Here is a 16,937-nt window from a genome sequence, read left to right on the forward strand (position 1 = left end):
ACTACATACAAAGACGGTGCTATATTTGCATGATTACAATAGCTACAATAATATAAGGAACTGTTCAAATTAATGAAAATGCTAAAATCCTATAACTCCATGTAAATAAACATCATAAATTAAAAAAAAATATATCAATATTACTAAGCAATGAAGGACTTTATAATCACTCAAAACATTAAGTAAAATTAATATTATTCAGAAGCGATCCTTTTAAATCCTTTATAATGCGTAATAAGCTTTAGTTTGAACAGTGCTTTATTGCATTTGTGTGAATTAATCAAACATTGTTTTTAAGAGAGCGAAGTAGGACCACGATCTGCTTAAAATCTGAAAACAAATATATTATCAATTTAAAAAACGAATATGAATAAATTACGTTCAAAACCTAATCATATTATTGCCTTATCAATAATATTACATCATCATTAACCATTAAACTATCACATACAAATTCAATATGGATATGGCTATATTGCCGCAACTATAGCTATAAAAATAAAGGTTAATAGTCTACACTAATATTATAAAGAGGAAAACTTTGTTTGTTTGATTGTAATGAATAGGCACAAAAACTACTAGACCGATTTTAAAAATTCTTTCACCATTCGAAAGCTACATTATCTACGAGTAACATAGGCTATGTTCTATATGAAATATATTTGATAAATAGATTTTGAGGCGGTAACGTTAATATGGTTTATAAATTCATATTGCCCGATCTAACACTCGGTGGAAGCAGCAGCACTTTGGTTGACAATTAAACGTCCAGTTGACACCATATTGCTTCATTCAAATGCAATATGGATATTAATATTATATTGCGCTGATTCACAATAAATTCTAGTAATGTCGATTAATTCTTTGAAATGTAGATTTTTTTATAATATAGTAGTAGCAGACGAGCATGTAGTCCACCTGATGGTAAGTGGCTACTGCCGTCCATGGACATCTGTAATCAACCCCAGATAGGATTAGATATTCCTACCTGAGATCGGCCACAGATGCGCCGCTACACCTGAGGACTAAGCTGGAACGCCTCGGAAAAGTATGTCGGAATAATATGTTTCTTTTTCAAAGAACTACTGTAATCTATTGCACAATAACTAAGGGGTCGTTCAAGTATTACGTAACGCAATTTGGGGGGGAGGGGGGGTCTTGTAAAACGTTACGATGCGTTACAGGGGTGGGAGGGGGTCTTCCGTAATACACGTTACGTAACATTTTTTTTAATAAAAAAATAGGGAATTAAAACTCGAGTTGATGTTTTATTAGTTTTTACTCTTATTCGGATTAAAAATCTCTTGTTTTATTTCTTAGTATTATAAAGTAAATATGTAAGTAAAAGTATCCCAAGGATAAAAACTATAACATAACTTTTTAGCGAGTTTAGGGTAAAAATTGACACTTGAGTGTTACGTAACGTTAGGGGGGGGGGGGGGTATAGAAAAACGTTACGGTGCGTTACAAGGGGGGGAGGGGGGGTCAAAAATCTTCAAAAATTGCGTTACGTAATACTTGAACGGCCCCTAAAGCGTATATTGTTCCACATATCATACTCAGATAAAAGATGCAAATGATACATTGTTACTGCTTTGTAACGTTTGAATCACGTCTAAAAATAGTCTCATACTCACAGTAGTGAATGCGGGCAAATTGAGGTCCACGAAGTTCATCGCGGTCAGTTTGCACGGGGTCTGGGCTCTGTAAGGTGACATAATATAACATAGATTAGTAAAGATTACTCACTCCTAACAAGAAAATGTACCCAGTTTTGAGAATTGAAGTTGCGTAAAAAAGTTTTGCGACGTCTCCGTGCTAAAATGTCCCTAAAATATTTGAAATAATTATTTATTTACTATGCAAATTACGCAGTATTAGTTATTTAAAAATGTTTTTATTTGTCAAGAATTCAAAAAAGAACTTACTAATAAGCCGTTTGTGGCTTCATTCAATTTCAAGGCGGCGAAGTATCTTTACTAATGTATGTATTATAATATGAATATGGCTTAAAAAATAAACTTGTATTTACATAAACATTAATATGATATGCATAGAAACTGCAGATAATTTTGGGGAAGAACTCTAGAAAGTTCTATTCTCTAGAGTTCTCTATGCTATTTTATTTGATTTTGTTTAATGAATAAAATAAAATTCCTTTATTTCAGGCAACTTAAGACCCATATAATATGTGTTAATAACAATTACTTATAAGCTATGTTGGTACCTATTATAATTCATTACCAGTTATTAAATTATTATTATTATATTAACTTTGCTAGTTATCATGACAAAGAATTATTAAGAATTACAATTATTTGCAATTAACATTAAAATGTAATCCAGGGGCTATTTACTATTTCGACGACCCGCGTGGCGGAGCGGTCACCATGCCGGTCTGACGCGCAGAGGGTCCCGGGTTCGATCCCCGGCGAAACAGATTTTTAAATGATGAATTTAGATTTCTGTTTCTGGGTCTGGGTGTTTGTGTATATGTCTCTGTGTGTGTCCATAGCACCCACGATACAGGGAATCCTAGTGTGGGGCTGTGAGTGTAGAAAGCGTATTACAGGCCTCAAAGGCTCCTCTTATATGCAAGCGGGTAAAATTCCAGAGGAAGTCAGAGTCCTATCACGTATCATCCTCAGAATTCTATTACATCTTTACTTGACTGCAGAGGGTAATGTTTGTCCAGCATAGTTTGTATATATCATTGTTCTGAACCCTAACAGCCCTGTACCCTTACCAGGAGTGTTTACGTTTCGACAAATTTCACTGTTTTGGTATTTGTTTACGTATTGGCCCATGCAATTTTCTAGTTCACGATCCGCTAGGGGCGCTGATTGGAATTTGTATGGGCAAATACGTAAACAAATACCAAAACAGTCATATTTGTCGAAACGTAAAAACTCATGGTAAGGGTACAGATTGCTAGAAGAATTTTAACACATGCGGTATGCTTTAATGCGAGTGACAGACTAGATATTAATAACTTTCTGTTTCAGAAAAAAAAATATTTTTTAAATTATTATCAATTCGTATTAATTTGACTAAAAGTACCGTATATGTTAAGAGAAAAGAAGTTATAAACGAATTTATTTTTAATTGTGCAAGTAAATTTAATTTACTTATATCTCAAATGTATGTGAAGTCTACCAATACGCACTTGGCCAGCGCGGTGGACTATGGCCTAATCCTTCTCATTTTGAGAGGACACCCGTGCCCAGCAGTGGGAAAATAATGGGTTGATGATGATGGCATAATTTAAATGAAAAATAAGTTAATCTGCTGTAATTCTAGGAATTACCTTGTTTTTTTAACTAGACCTATTAAGTAGCGGTTCTTTTTCATTAAAGCTGGTATCTACATCTTGGTAGTAATGGTAAGAATCGAAATATTTAAAGTAAAGATTATTAAGAAATTCTCAGATACAAACCTGATCATCACAATCAACACACTCCTCTTGAAGCTCTGATCAGTTTCGTACCACTTGCAGTTATACACAGCTTGGTATACCTCATTACTCTGAAAACAAATACTTATATCTTTAACTTGATATCTGACTAGCTGACCCGGCAAACTTTGTACCGCCTCAAAATCTATATATCAAAATATAGCCAATGTTACTCGTGGATAATGTATCTTCCGAATGGTGAAAGAATTTTTAAAATCGGTCCAGTAGTTTTTGAGCCTATTCATTACAATCAAACGAACAATCAAAGTTTTCCTCTTTATAATATTAGGATAGAGATGTTCTAAATCTGTTTTTGGTAATATCTATTTTGGTCGATCTAAGCTTAGACTTGCAGTTGATTATCGTAATTCTTTGTTGGTAATGATCATATATTTACTTATTTATTTTTTATATCTGGTAAAATTCATGCTTATATGCTATCTTTACTATATGTGTTCAAAGACAAATTTATGGGAAGGAAAGACAGTTTTCCAAAGGATTTTTACCGCATTAAAATGGCGTTCATGGAGTTTGGTGGAGAACTCCAGGTTTTCCGACGGAACACAACCGGAGTCCTCCAAACGCGATGCCTCTATTGGGCACTGGCCTGGGGGAGCAAAGCAATTTACGCTCCTCTCACATCATCTGGTGAATGCAACGGTATGCAACCACACAAACAGCTGTCCTCCCCGGGGTCGCTTGCTGGACGGTTTGAGCTCCCACTCTTGCCGTCCGCAACCCCAGAAGCCCTTTTAGTCGCTTACGACAAGCAGGACACCGTAGCCCTATTCTGGTCCCGGAACTACAGGGACAATCATGATAGACCTAGTAGGGAACTGTTATGGCACATATTTAGCCAGTTTACTTACAGATGTGGACAATATATCCCCGAAGAAGCACAGCAGAAATATTTGCGAGAGGCTCAAGATTAAGAACGTCGCGAAGGAGAGAACAACCACCTTGTCGTCGATGAACTGTTAAAGTTAAAATGGGTGAAATAATATAATATATGTCGGAGAAAACACGATTAGGACATCAAAGGGACACCTCAGTCAGTAATTCAGTAACAATAAAATAAGTTATAGTCAGTCGGTCAAGTAAGTGTTAATTAGGTAAACCGACAGTTTCGCATTGGAGATGTAACCGGGTCCGTGTCTCACGGTAAACTACCCTCATTCTCGAATACGACTCTGTCCGCATGGCGCACTATTTTGAAATAAAAGGTACAGGCACTAAGATAATAAAATTAGCAATCTTATTAAACAACGATATCGATATCCACGACATAGGTATCTTATATATAAAATTCTCGTGTCACAATGTTAGTTACCGTACTCCTGCGAAACGGCTTTACCGATTTTTACCAAATTTTATATGCATATTCAGTAGGTCTGAGAATCGGCTACTATCTATTTTACATATCCCTAAGTAATAACGGTTGTTCACCCTTAACATTTTCTCATTTATACGGCAACACAACGTTTGCCGGGTCAGCTGGTGAAAATATAATTGATTGTGTCTCTACCGCCATACTTATTTATTGAAGGGGCTAGAAGTAGAATTATTTGCTTCGGGAGGTACCAAAGTCGCACCTAATTCTAGCGTGAAATATTTAGGCGTTTCAGTAGAAGGGTCAGATGTCGAATGTCTTACATATGAGGTGACTATCTTAATTCTCTGGGCTGGCAATGCATCTGTAATCAGGGAGACAAAGGGAGACAGACTTTTCCGAGGCGTTCCAGCTTAGTCCTCAGGGGTAGCGGCGCATCTGTGGCCGACCTCAGGTAGGAATATCTAATCCTATCTGGGTTTGATTACAGATGTCCATGGGCGGCAGTAGCCACTTACCATCAGGTGGACTGCATGCTCGTCTGCTACTCTTATATTATAAAAAAAAAAAAAAAAATCGACAGATAGAACTCCTGTACTAAGTATAAGGATAAAAAGCCTAGATAATGTGTGTTATGATTACACATATCCACGAGCAGCCATTTACCATCTGGTAGACGGCACGCCTTTTTGCTACTTCAGTTTTCAGTTCTATAAATAAAGCAATATAGTGCCATAGATTAGTAAGATTACTCACTCCTAACAAGAAAATGTACCCAGTTTTGAGAATTGAAATAGTTGCGTAAAAAAGTTTTGCCACGTTTCCGTGCTAAAATGCCCCTAAAATATTTGTAATAATTATTTATTTTTTATTAAATTACGCAGTATTAGTTATTTATTCGTAAATTTTCTCAAAAAATGTTTTTATTTGTCAAGAATTCAAAAAACGAACTTACTATAATAAGCTGTTTTTGGCTTTATTCAATTTCAAGGCGGCGAAGTATCTTTACTAATCTATGTATAGTGCATAACAAATTCTACATGTTCATGTATAGGCGAAATACTGTTTGTTTCAAAAGTAACAAGACTATTAGAGGTCTAAGACTTTTATATAATATACTAGCTGACCCGGCAAACTTTGTACCGCCTCAAAATCTATTTATCAAATATATTTCATATAAAATATTGTCATTACTCGTAGATAATGTAGCTTTCAAATGGTGAAAGAATTTTTAAAATCTTTAGTTTTTGAGCCTGTTCATTACAACAAATCAAATCATACAAACAAACAAAGATTTCCTCTTTATAATATTAGTGTAGATAATAATTTACCGTGATATTGAAACCGCTAAGACAAATCAGCAAAGAGCTCGAAAGGATGTTCCATAAATTTGACTTGGTATACAGCATTTCTATTTGATTAACCAACCTGAAACATAAGATAATATGTTACTTTATTTACTTCAAAGACCAGCACACCACAGATATCACGGCCGTTTACCATCGCACCACTTGCTTTGACCATTAAAAGAAAGATTACTAAATTTAAAAGTGGTAGATCCCTATGGCTCTAGACAGACCGACCGCAAATTGCAGTTCAGGTGCAGTTTGAATTGACACGACTGCAATAGAACTGCAATTCAAACGCGCAGTCCGATTGCAGTTCAATTGCAGTCCTGTCAACTGCTTCCAAACTGCTTCCGAACTGCACCATACCCACCCGCCCGCACTACTCTAACGCTCCGTCCCCCGCGTATAGAATCAGTGGACCAATCAGAACCCTTTGTGGTTCGACTCCGGCGGCACCAGCGCTACACCTATTTCTGCCTAATAACAGCAGTGTTAGGCGCTGCTGTGTTCCGTTTTAAAGGGTGTGGTAAGGGAGACATATTTTTCTGAGGCGTTCCAGCTTAGTCCTCAGGAGTAGCGGCGCATCTGTGACCGACCTCAGGTAGGAATATCCAATCCTATCTGGGGTTGATTACATATGTACATGGGCGGCAGTAGCCACTTACCATCAGGGGGACTGCATGCTCATCTGATACTCCTTTAAAAAAAAACTATATTATAAAAAATACTAACTCGATCAACTCCTGGTGCCTCACGATTGCTTTTCTGAAGTTGGCTCTCGTCTCTTCCATGATAGTTTCAGATACAACATTTTCAAATCGGTGGCACAACAAACGGAAGTGCATTTGAAGGTGAGTGCACAACGTATAGAACAAGATATCCGGGCCATGCATGTTGAAACAAGCGATGAAGGCTATAATATAAACCTTAGTTTTATTATAAGTGTAAATAAAGATTATCACAAAGAAACTGGCGCCTAAAGGCACGAAGAAGAAGATTCAGGATTAGAAATGTTTAAAAATAATATAGCACCAGTAGTTATAATGACGTAAGTGCTAATTAGTAATAAGCATGTAGCAGTGATAGCCTAGTAGTTAAGAAACTTCACCTCTCGATCGAGGGGTCCGAGGTTCAAATCCCAGGCATCTCTGATTTTCAAAAATAATGTGCGTATTAGAAATTAATGATCACTTGCTTAAACGGTGAAGGAAAACATCGTGAGGAAACCTGCATACCTGAGAGATTTATAAAAAAAAAATTTCAAAGGTGTATGAAGTCTACCAATACGCACTTGGCCAGCGCGGTGGACTATAGTCTAATCCTTCTGAGTGGAGACCCGAGCGAATGGGTTGATGATGATGAAGTGCTAATAATCGTTAAAGTGACTTTTGTACGTAAAACACTTTCAAAAGTAACTGATGAATCAATCAGTTTCACAAGTAAACTACGTAGATAGTCTACTCTATTTAAATTTAAAAAATCGATATTCTTAAACAAATTAATTGTATTTTATTAAACAAAAAGGGTTGTCGTCAGAACCATCGTTTGGCTAAACAACACTTGTCCGATATCAATAATGATACTGAGCACTTGTTATGTAATACTTTGGACACTTTTCAAAAAATGTAATATCGTTAGGTCTATTGTCAAAGGTTAAAAAATCAACACTATTTAAATAGTTGTTTAATTTATGTAACTTTTTGAAATTTTAAAACCCACTAATCCTGTATTAACAAAATAAATGCGAGACAATTTGCGTTCTTTGAAATTGAGATTTTGATTAAATTTTGATTATTTCGTATTAAAACTAAAATAATATAAAAATATCAGACATACTAACATGCCCAAACTTGTTGACCATATATGAACGGAAATCTTGAAACAACAAATGAATCGATGAAGAAATATGTGATAGGAAACGGATACTTCAATTCAGTAGTGCCAGTACTACAATAATCGTATAACATAGAAAACAACGGACTAGTCGTAAACTGGACCATAAGTGCCCCATAAGCGTAGAACATGAACACTACGAATTTATTCAGAAACTTCGCGGCTTTCTTTACTATTTCACTTTCGATATCTTCAGCTTCTTCTACAACTGTTGGATGGATTTCTCTGAATTTATCAATGACATTTAAAAGCTTGTCTAAATTCAAGTAAAGCGGCACAATCTTTGCAGTGGACACAAGAACAATAATCGCACAGGGGACACCTATAGATAATTCCACAAAACTTTTTCCCATCTGGAATCCAAGGTAGGTCCAATAGAACTCTCCAACGACGTCTGGGTACAGCCAGATTAGATTGAAGTAGAAGACCCAAGGTTTTATGAAGTTCACGAAACCTCGGTTCACTTTTTTCGGAGATATGTCTACGCCTGATAATTGAAGAGAGACTTTAGAGTAACGTAACGAACTTTCAAAATCTGTTTTAGTTTCTTTCATTGTTTATTATTTCGAATAATCTGAAATTCAACACAAAACTGGTAATTGGTTCTTCAAGACTTCAAGTAAGAGAAGTAATCTTTGTGATAACTAAAACAGTAATGGTTCTGAAGGAATTCTATAAAACAGAAACTTATATAGTAGTTTTCAATGCCTTCGTTAGGGAAATGACAGTTTCTCAAAGGGAATAACAAACTAATTGCAATTAATATTTATCCAGAAAAATGTTTCTTTAATAAAGTTCCTTTGTTTGTCAATCAGTCTTGCTTTTATGTCTTTTAATTAAGCGATCATGTTGACATAAAAATTAAAATTGAAATAAATTCTACGATAAACGTGAAAGACAGTAATATCAAGTAAATACTTTTTGTGCTACTGTCATGGACATCTGTAATTAACCCTGAGATCGACCACAGATGCGATGCAATTGCTGTTAAAGGTTTTTAAACTACAGCAGCGCAGCGCTTTACATATGTTATTAGATACTGAGTTGAAATAGGTGCCAACACGATAGGCTTTAGTGATCTTTAAAGATTTCTGAAGATGTGTTGCTATTTTGACGGGCACTAAGTTCGATCGTCTCAGATGAATTTGTCTCTCCTTACAACGCCCTTCAACACAGTAGAACTTAAAATTGTCTAATAACACAGACAGATACAGATGTGAAAGAGGCGCCAATACAGTCGAATCACGATAGGATTTTCGAATCTTAATATATCTTAAATTATCCTTACTTACCGAATCAATTCTTGGTGTAATTTCACAGCTTCGATGAAGTTTTCTCTTGTCTCGGTCATACTTTCTGATACAATGTCTTCATACCGATGGCACAGCAAACGGAAATGCATTCGAAGGTACGTGCAGAATGCGTAGAGGAGGGTGTCTGAACCGAAGATGTTCATGATCACGATAATCGCTGTGGAAGAAACAATTAATTTATAAGATTACTAGTCGATTTCCTTTGTTCAAGATTGCGGAGGGTAATATTTTCTGGCCATATTGTATACTTTTGCACATATGATTGATCTTTCGTATTGACAAATCTCTCGTTCTTCAACATGCCCTGCAGCCCAAACGGCTTCACTAATTTGAACATAATTTTGAGGGTTGGTTTAATGGTTGTCTTTTTAAATAGTCAAGTTTTATGTTTTATAATATTTGGTCTCAGGCACCACTGCTACACCTTTTACTGATATACATATAATAAAAGTGTTAAGTGCTGCTGTGTTCTGGATTTGAATGTGGTAAGACTTACTTATTCGAAGCGTTCCAACTTCCTCGAGACATTTAACGCATCCGTGGCAACACATCTGTGGTCGACCTCAAGTAGAATTTTAACTTTATCTGAGGTTGAAATTCATGAGCACTTATCATCAGGCGAATTGTATTTATGTTTGTTACTTGTATATTATAAAATTATACTAACTCGACCAAAACTGATGTAAATATACGAACGGCCATCTGACAGACGTGTTTGGGTCAAAGAAATACTTAATACGAAACGGGAACATGAAGTCGGTTGTACCCGTGGTATAGTAATTGTACATCATGGCCACACACGGCGAAATACAAAACGTAATCCCCACAGCGGCAAATAGGTTGAAAAATATGAAGATAATCTTTTTTAAAATTTTAGCTGCTTCTTCAAGGATTCGTCTTTTCACGTCTTCCTTGATGCTTTCTTGATCTGGATGCAGTATTGTTAGTTTTTCGACAACTTTTTGGAGAGCATCTCTGTTGAAATATAGTGGGAAAGTCTTCGCTGTGCTCAACATACAGATGGCAGCACAGGGCGCGCTCATGCTCAACTCGTCGAAGGTCTTCCCTGACTGGAAGCCGTCGATCACCCGGTACACCTCGCCAATCACATCTGGATACAACCAGATTAAGTTGAAATAGAACAGCCATGTACGGATAAAACCTATAACTCCTGGATTATTTTGCCTTGGGTAAATATCGATTCCAGCAAATTCCAGGGAGATTTTTGGAAGTTTTATCGAATTTTCGAAGCTTAAACCGTTTTTGAGTTTCATTTTAAGGAGTCGGAACTAAATTCTATACGTAGCAGAGTCCCGAAACTAGAAAATATTGTGACAATTTTTTTGGCGTCCTTCGAAATTAAAGTAATTACAATGTTCTTAACATAGACTAAGTCACCAAACAGACTCCTTACATATGTCATCTATTCGACATCAGATACAAACCTCAGATAGGGTAAGAATGCTAACTATCGTTGCTACCCTACAGACAAAGTGGAATGCTTCGTTTAAATACCACACTTTTCAAACTATCAGTACCTACATTATATGTATTGTATTTCTCATGTCAAATAAATTGTATTCGAAAAAAATGGTAAATTGTACTTTCAAGAAATGATTATTAAAAAAATATATATCTTTTAGCACTCTATTTTGTTCCTTGTGTATGTTTATTAAGTGTCTCAAAAGGAATGATAAACTAAGTGTAATTAATATTGTGTTTGCCTCCAAATATATATTCAGCATTTTTCAATTCCTTTAAATGTTGATTTAGTTGTCTTGTCCTGTAATTAAGCCGGACTTCAATTGAAATGTTATTTATGACCTTTATAATTAGTAAATTAAATTTTAAATAGAAGTAGATAGTTATAGTTCAAACTGTCCCTCTCGATCGGAGAGTCTAAGGTTCGAATCCCATGTACGCATTGATTTTTTCAAAGTTATATAGGTACATATCTATACATCTATACATAAAACATGTCTGTTTTTAATATTGAAATAACCGCTTTTTACTAAATGCATATGAATACATACGGTACATACACCAAAATACATTTTTTTTAAATTTTGTCTGTCTGTCTGTTTGTTGTGGCTAATCTCTGAAATGGCTGGACCGATTTTGATTCTGTTTCTTTTTAACGCGGGTGAAACCAGGGGGCACAGCTATTTGGTTATAATATTAGAGTAGCAGACGAGCATGTAGTCCATGTAGCGATAAGTGCTGCCCATGGACATCAGTTATCAACCCCAGGTAAAACTACCTGAGGTCGCCTACAAATGCGCCGCTTCCACTGAGGACTAAGCTGAAATGTCTCGAAAAATACTTTTCTCCAAGTGTATTAATATTAATCACATAACATTGCCAAAATATTTGCTTATTTTTACTCGAGACCTTTTCAAAATCTTTGTCGTAAGACCCTAGAACTGTTACACATTGTTACAAATTACAATTAGTTGGGAACTAATGAAAAGGCAATTGGAAGACGGTTTCTTTGATCCCACCGACTCCGAGAATGAGATGAAGGCAAAAAATCTGTCTCATTTTAGTATTTGCGACGGATTTTATATAGCCAGCTTAAAAAACTCGACAAAGACCCTTCGCTTCGGTTGACAGTAGGGTTACCATATCCGTTCGAAAAATGAGACAGTTCAAATTTTCATATATTATGTGAAATATGATAAAGATTTCAGAGATCAAGTCGCCTCTGAAAATGTTTAATTTCAAAAGTTTAAGAATATTCCAAAAATATTCGAAACTATAAAAATACAAAATAATATAATAAAAAACTTGACAGTAAAAAATAATCGTTCTTCAATTAATTAAGTATCTGTTTACTTTGGAGATCTCCAAAGACATCGACCCACATCAGTCCCACTTTTGGGCATGAGTCTCCTTTTAAACTAAAAAGATACAATACACACATAGATCAGTAAAGATACTTCGCCGCCTTAAAATTGAATGAAAAACCCGCCGCTTTGTAAAAGAACTTACTAATAAGCCGTTTGTGGCGACTTATTAGTAAGTTCTTTTTTTGAATTCTTGACAAATAAAAACATTTTTAGAGAAAATTTACGAATAAATAACTAATACTGCGTAATTTACATAATAAATAAATAATTATTTCAAATATTTTAGGGACATTCTAGCACGGAGACGTGACAAAACTTTTTTACGCAACTATTTCAATTCTCAAAACTGGGTACATTTTCTTGTTAGGAGTGAGTAATCTTTACTAATCTATGGATACACATCTTACCTTTAAGATTTTTTTCAAAACCGGCTCTCTTACATATGACGTGACCATCTTAATCTTTAGAAAACCCCGCATAAAATTGAAATTAAAACCATTAGACTCCACTTACTCGGCAAACATCAACACATTCCTTTACCATAAAGACCAGGGGGTCTACCACCATCTATTAAATACCATCATAGTTCAGGAAAGCTTTATTTCCTTCTTAAAATGGTAAAATATTCCGTCATACATAGTTGAACAAACTTAAACCCTTATTAATTTTTCGCTTATCCATTGTATAAAACCAACTGAAATTGTCATATTTTGCATAAAAAGTTAAATTTCCTGCAAAAAAAGTAAAAGTATGATTAAAGATAATATTGTGTTAAGAGATGGTAGTAACCCCCCGGGATAAATCCTACGAACGTCCTGCAACATGGTAACCCTAGGGAGGAAGGGACAGTCGTGAATATGTATGGTACCGTTAGACCGACCGACCACGGTTATAAGCCGTTTAAATTGGTATACAGTTCTCGTCGCTATGTAGATATTTAGGTCTGACTTATTGATAGGGCTTTTGGTAATATTTATTAAATAATATTTTAGATTTAGACCGTAGCACAGTTTAAAAATTGTAAACACACTCATTAAATTTCAAAGTTTGAGCGCTTTTGAAGGGTTTCATAGGGCGTGCAGCACGGTAATATGTCATCATCATCAACCCATTACTGTCCCACTGCTGGGCACGGGTCTCCTCTCAGAATTAGAAGGATTAGGCCAGGGGTTCCCAAAGTGTGCGCCGCGGCGCCCTGGTGCGCCGTAGAAAGTAAAGAGGGGCGCCGTGAGTCGATCCTCTAAACCAGGGGTTCCCAATCTTTTGTAACCCGCGGCGCAGTTACAAGTTTAATATTCTTTCACGGCGCCCTGTGCCCTGTCCTAGCTAACTATTTGAAGAAGACAGTCGAAAGAAATAGGTAACTACATTAATAGTAGTTACCTTAGGTTGATCGAAACGAATTTAAAACACCACAATATGAAATTGTACAATACGTTATTATAAAATAATTTAAACGGAAAACAACAAGACAGACTTGAGGATAACAAAAATAAAATATGATATTTATTCTGTCAAATCAATGTGAAGGGTGAGCTTAGTTATCGCCGTGCAGTTTTTCAAAGCGGGGAATATGACTTGACACTGCTATTCTCATTTCTTGCTCCACATTCATCTTTAGCGATATTTGTTCTTTATCACAGCTACATCTAAAAACCCAGCTTCACATAGATATAATGATGCAAACGGAATGAAAATTTTTAATGCTTTGGATGTTAAATTTGGATATTCATTTTGAATCGATGACCAAAACGCTAATATTTGTGGTGTCCAATGTTTAGAGGATCGACTCACGGCGCCCCTCTTTACTTTCTACGGCGCACCAGGGCGCCGCGGCGCACACTTTGGGAACCCCTGCTCTAAACATTGGACACCACAAATATTAGCGTTTTGGTCATCGATTCAAAATGAATATCCAAATTTAACATCCAAAGCATTAAAAATTTTCATTCCGTTTGCATCATTATATCTATGTGAAGCTGGGTTTTTAGATGTAGCTGTGATAAAGAACAAATATCGCTAAAGATGAATGTGGAGCAAGAAATGAGAATAGCAGTGTCAAGTCATATTCCCCGCTTTGAAAAACTGCACGGCGATAACTAAGCTCACCCTTCACATTGATTTGACAGAATAAATATCATATTTTATTTTTGTTATCCTCAAGTCTGTCTTGTTGTTTTCCGTTTAAATTATTTTATAATAACGTATTGTACAATTTCATATTGTGGTGTTTTAAATTCGTTTCGATCAACCTAAGGTAACTACTATTAATGTAGTTACCTATTTCTTTCGACTGTCTTCTTCAAATAGTTAGCTAGGACAGGGCACAGGGCGCCGTGAAAGAATATTAAACTTGTAACTGCGCCGCGGGTTACAAAAGATTGGGAACCCCTGGATTAGGCTATAGTCCACCGCTCTGGCCAAGGGCGTATTGGTAGACTTCACATACCTTTGAGATTTTTTTAAAATTTTTTTATTTTTTTTTAGTTTTACCTAACAATTAGGCAGACGTGCTACCTGATGGAAAGTAGTCAACGCCGCCTATGGACATTTGCAACACCAGAGTAGTCGCCAATGCATCGCCGTCTTTGTATGAGAGCTCTTTTTGCACCTTTTTCGAAGAGCCCCATGTCATAGCGCTCCGGGAATACCTCGGGAGGAAGCTCATTCCACATCTTACACGTCCGTGCAAACCGAACCGTGGAGGACCGCCACGAGTCCAGTTGATGTGGATGGAACTTCATCCTTCGGCGAGTGGTGCGATGGAGGAATAGTGACGTAGGTACCAAGTCAAATAGTTCCTCGGAACACCCACCATTGTAAAGGCGGTAGAACACACAGAGGGAACCTATGTCCCTCAAACTCAAAGGTCCCTCCACGGTGTCCGGCTTTGGCGCTGCGTAAAGGACTCCGGGATCTCCAGAGGATCGCAACCGGAGTCCTCTCAGCGTGTTGCCCCGTCGGGCTCCGCCAGGTGAGCATGCCGCTCACCCCACCGTCTGGTATACACGACGGTATGCGACCACACATACCACCGTCCTTCCCGGGGTCGCTGGCCGGGCCGTTCGAGCTCCCATTCTTGCCGCCCGCAACCCCGGAAGCCCCTTTTAGTCGCCTCTTACGACAGGCAGGGGATACCGTAGCTCTATTCTAGTCCCGGAACTAAAGGAACAACGCCGCTATCCCTGTGTGCCCCTTGCCTTCCTGCCTTTGATACTTCTATTAGGTATTACAAGAAATCTCAAATTGACTGCATGCCTTAAAGTTTCTTTATATAAAATCAAGTCAGTTCTTCAGCAGATATTAATTCTCAAGCGGCCATTGTTTTGTCTGTATTGTTGTTGGCTATTGAACCGTAATCGATGAGAAAAAGTTATTTGTCAAAAAACCTATCTATTGAACACAGTGACAATGGATTGGAGCTAAAACCGACAAGTTTTTAAGTTTGAGACTAAAGATTTATAATAAATTTTTTGATCGTTTTTGAACTCCACAGTCAATACTGCCACATCTATTTTTGGCTAGTAACTGCAATGTTAGGCGCTGCTGTGTTCTGGTTTGAAGGGTGTGGTGAGAGTCTACTAATAGTTATTACTATTCTTCTAATATTATCAGGGTTTAATTGCATTTAATACATAATTAAGCGCTATGTGATTTGACCATGGAGGCATCACCGCAACACTTATTTCTGCCTAATAACTGAAATGTTAAGCGCTGCTGTGTTCTGGTTTGAAGGGTGTGGTAAGGGAGACATACGTTTCGGAGGCATTGCAACTTAGTCGTCAGTAGCAACGCATCTGTAGTCGATCTTAGATAGGATTCTAATAATCTGGAGTTGATGATTGGTGGAGCAGGCCATCCATGTCCATGAGTGGCAGTAGCAATTTAGTCTCAAACGTCAGAAAAATATAAATTCTGTTGTTAATGTTATTAGGTGGTAGAACCCTTTGTGGTTCGACTCCGGCGGCACCACCGCCACACCTATTTCTACCTAATAACAGCAGTGTTAAGCGCTGCTGTGTTCCGGTTTGAAGGGTGTGGTAAGGGAGACAGACTTTTCCGAGGCGTTCCAGCTTAGTCCTCAGGGGTAGCGGCGCATCTGTGGCTAACCTCAGGTAGGAATATCTAATCCTATCTGGGGTTGATTACAGATGTCCATGGGCGGCAGTAGCCACTTACCATCAGGTGGACTGCATGCTCGTCTGCTAATCTTATATTATAAAAAAAAAAAATAATAATAAAATTATTTATTCTAAAAGTTAATTTTCTATGAGATGACCACATTTTCTCATTTTTGGGTCTAAAGTGATATTACAGAAATATAAAAAAAAAAACTTATAACATTTGGTAACGATATAAGTGATGACCCTATCACTAATCAAAAATACAAAAAAATGCAAATTAATTAATTAATTGATATATACAACTGATTATTTTTAACTAAAGATTTAAGAATTGGGTAGAAATGGCAATAATAAATGACAAGAATTAATATCATAACCGTGCAAAAATGTATCGTCGTATTAAAAATTATCAAAGTATTAATATTGTGATTTTTTTATAATAAAGGATTAGCAGACGAGCATGCAGTCCACCTGATGGTAAGTGGCTACTGTCGCCCATTGACATATTAATCAACTCCAGATAATTTAGATTCCTATCCGAGATCAGCAACTGTTGCGTCGATACTTCCGAGGAATAAGCTGGAACGCCCCGGAACAGTTTGTCTCTCTCACCACCCTCTTCAAA

At 36.7% G+C, this 16,937-nt stretch overlaps 1 protein-coding gene across 1 annotated transcript; it reads right to left on the reverse strand.

Annotated features, from left to right (window-relative positions):
- Positions 1-238: 238 nt before the first annotated feature.
- On the reverse strand, positions 239-10,613 carry LOC140755168 (odorant receptor 67c-like). The gene is made up of 7 exons (XM_073090378.1): positions 10,007-10,613; positions 9,319-9,496; positions 6,116-6,212; positions 4,324-4,428; positions 3,437-3,525; positions 1,638-1,704; positions 239-330 (listed from the first exon to the last, which is right to left on the reverse strand). The coding sequence occupies exons 1-7, from the start codon at positions 10,611-10,613 to the stop codon at positions 277-279; spliced, it is 1,197 nt and encodes a 398-aa protein (XP_072946479.1). The 3' UTR covers positions 239-276.
- Between the last annotated feature and the right edge of the window lie 6,324 nt (positions 10,614-16,937).

Source organism: Epargyreus clarus, unplaced genomic scaffold, assembly GCF_041222505.1.
Source record: "Epargyreus clarus isolate Ecla_fem2 unplaced genomic scaffold, WU_Ecla_fem_2.2 ptg000032l, whole genome shotgun sequence".
Classification (NCBI taxonomy): domain Eukaryota; kingdom Metazoa; phylum Arthropoda; class Insecta; order Lepidoptera; family Hesperiidae; genus Epargyreus; species Epargyreus clarus.

Coding starts and splice junctions, on each gene's coding strand:
- LOC140755168 (XM_073090378.1), bottom strand. CDS start 10,613: ATGAAACTCAAAAACGGTTTAAGCTTCGAAAATTCGATAAAACTTCCA. Junction 1,705..3,436: donor GTGTTGATTGTGATGATCAG/GTTTGTATCTGA, acceptor GTCACCTTACAG/AGCCCAGACCCCGTGCAAAC. Junction 331..1,637: donor ATTTGCCCGCATTCACTACT/GTGAGTATGAGA, acceptor ATTTGTTTTCAG/ATTTTAAGCAGATCGTGGTC.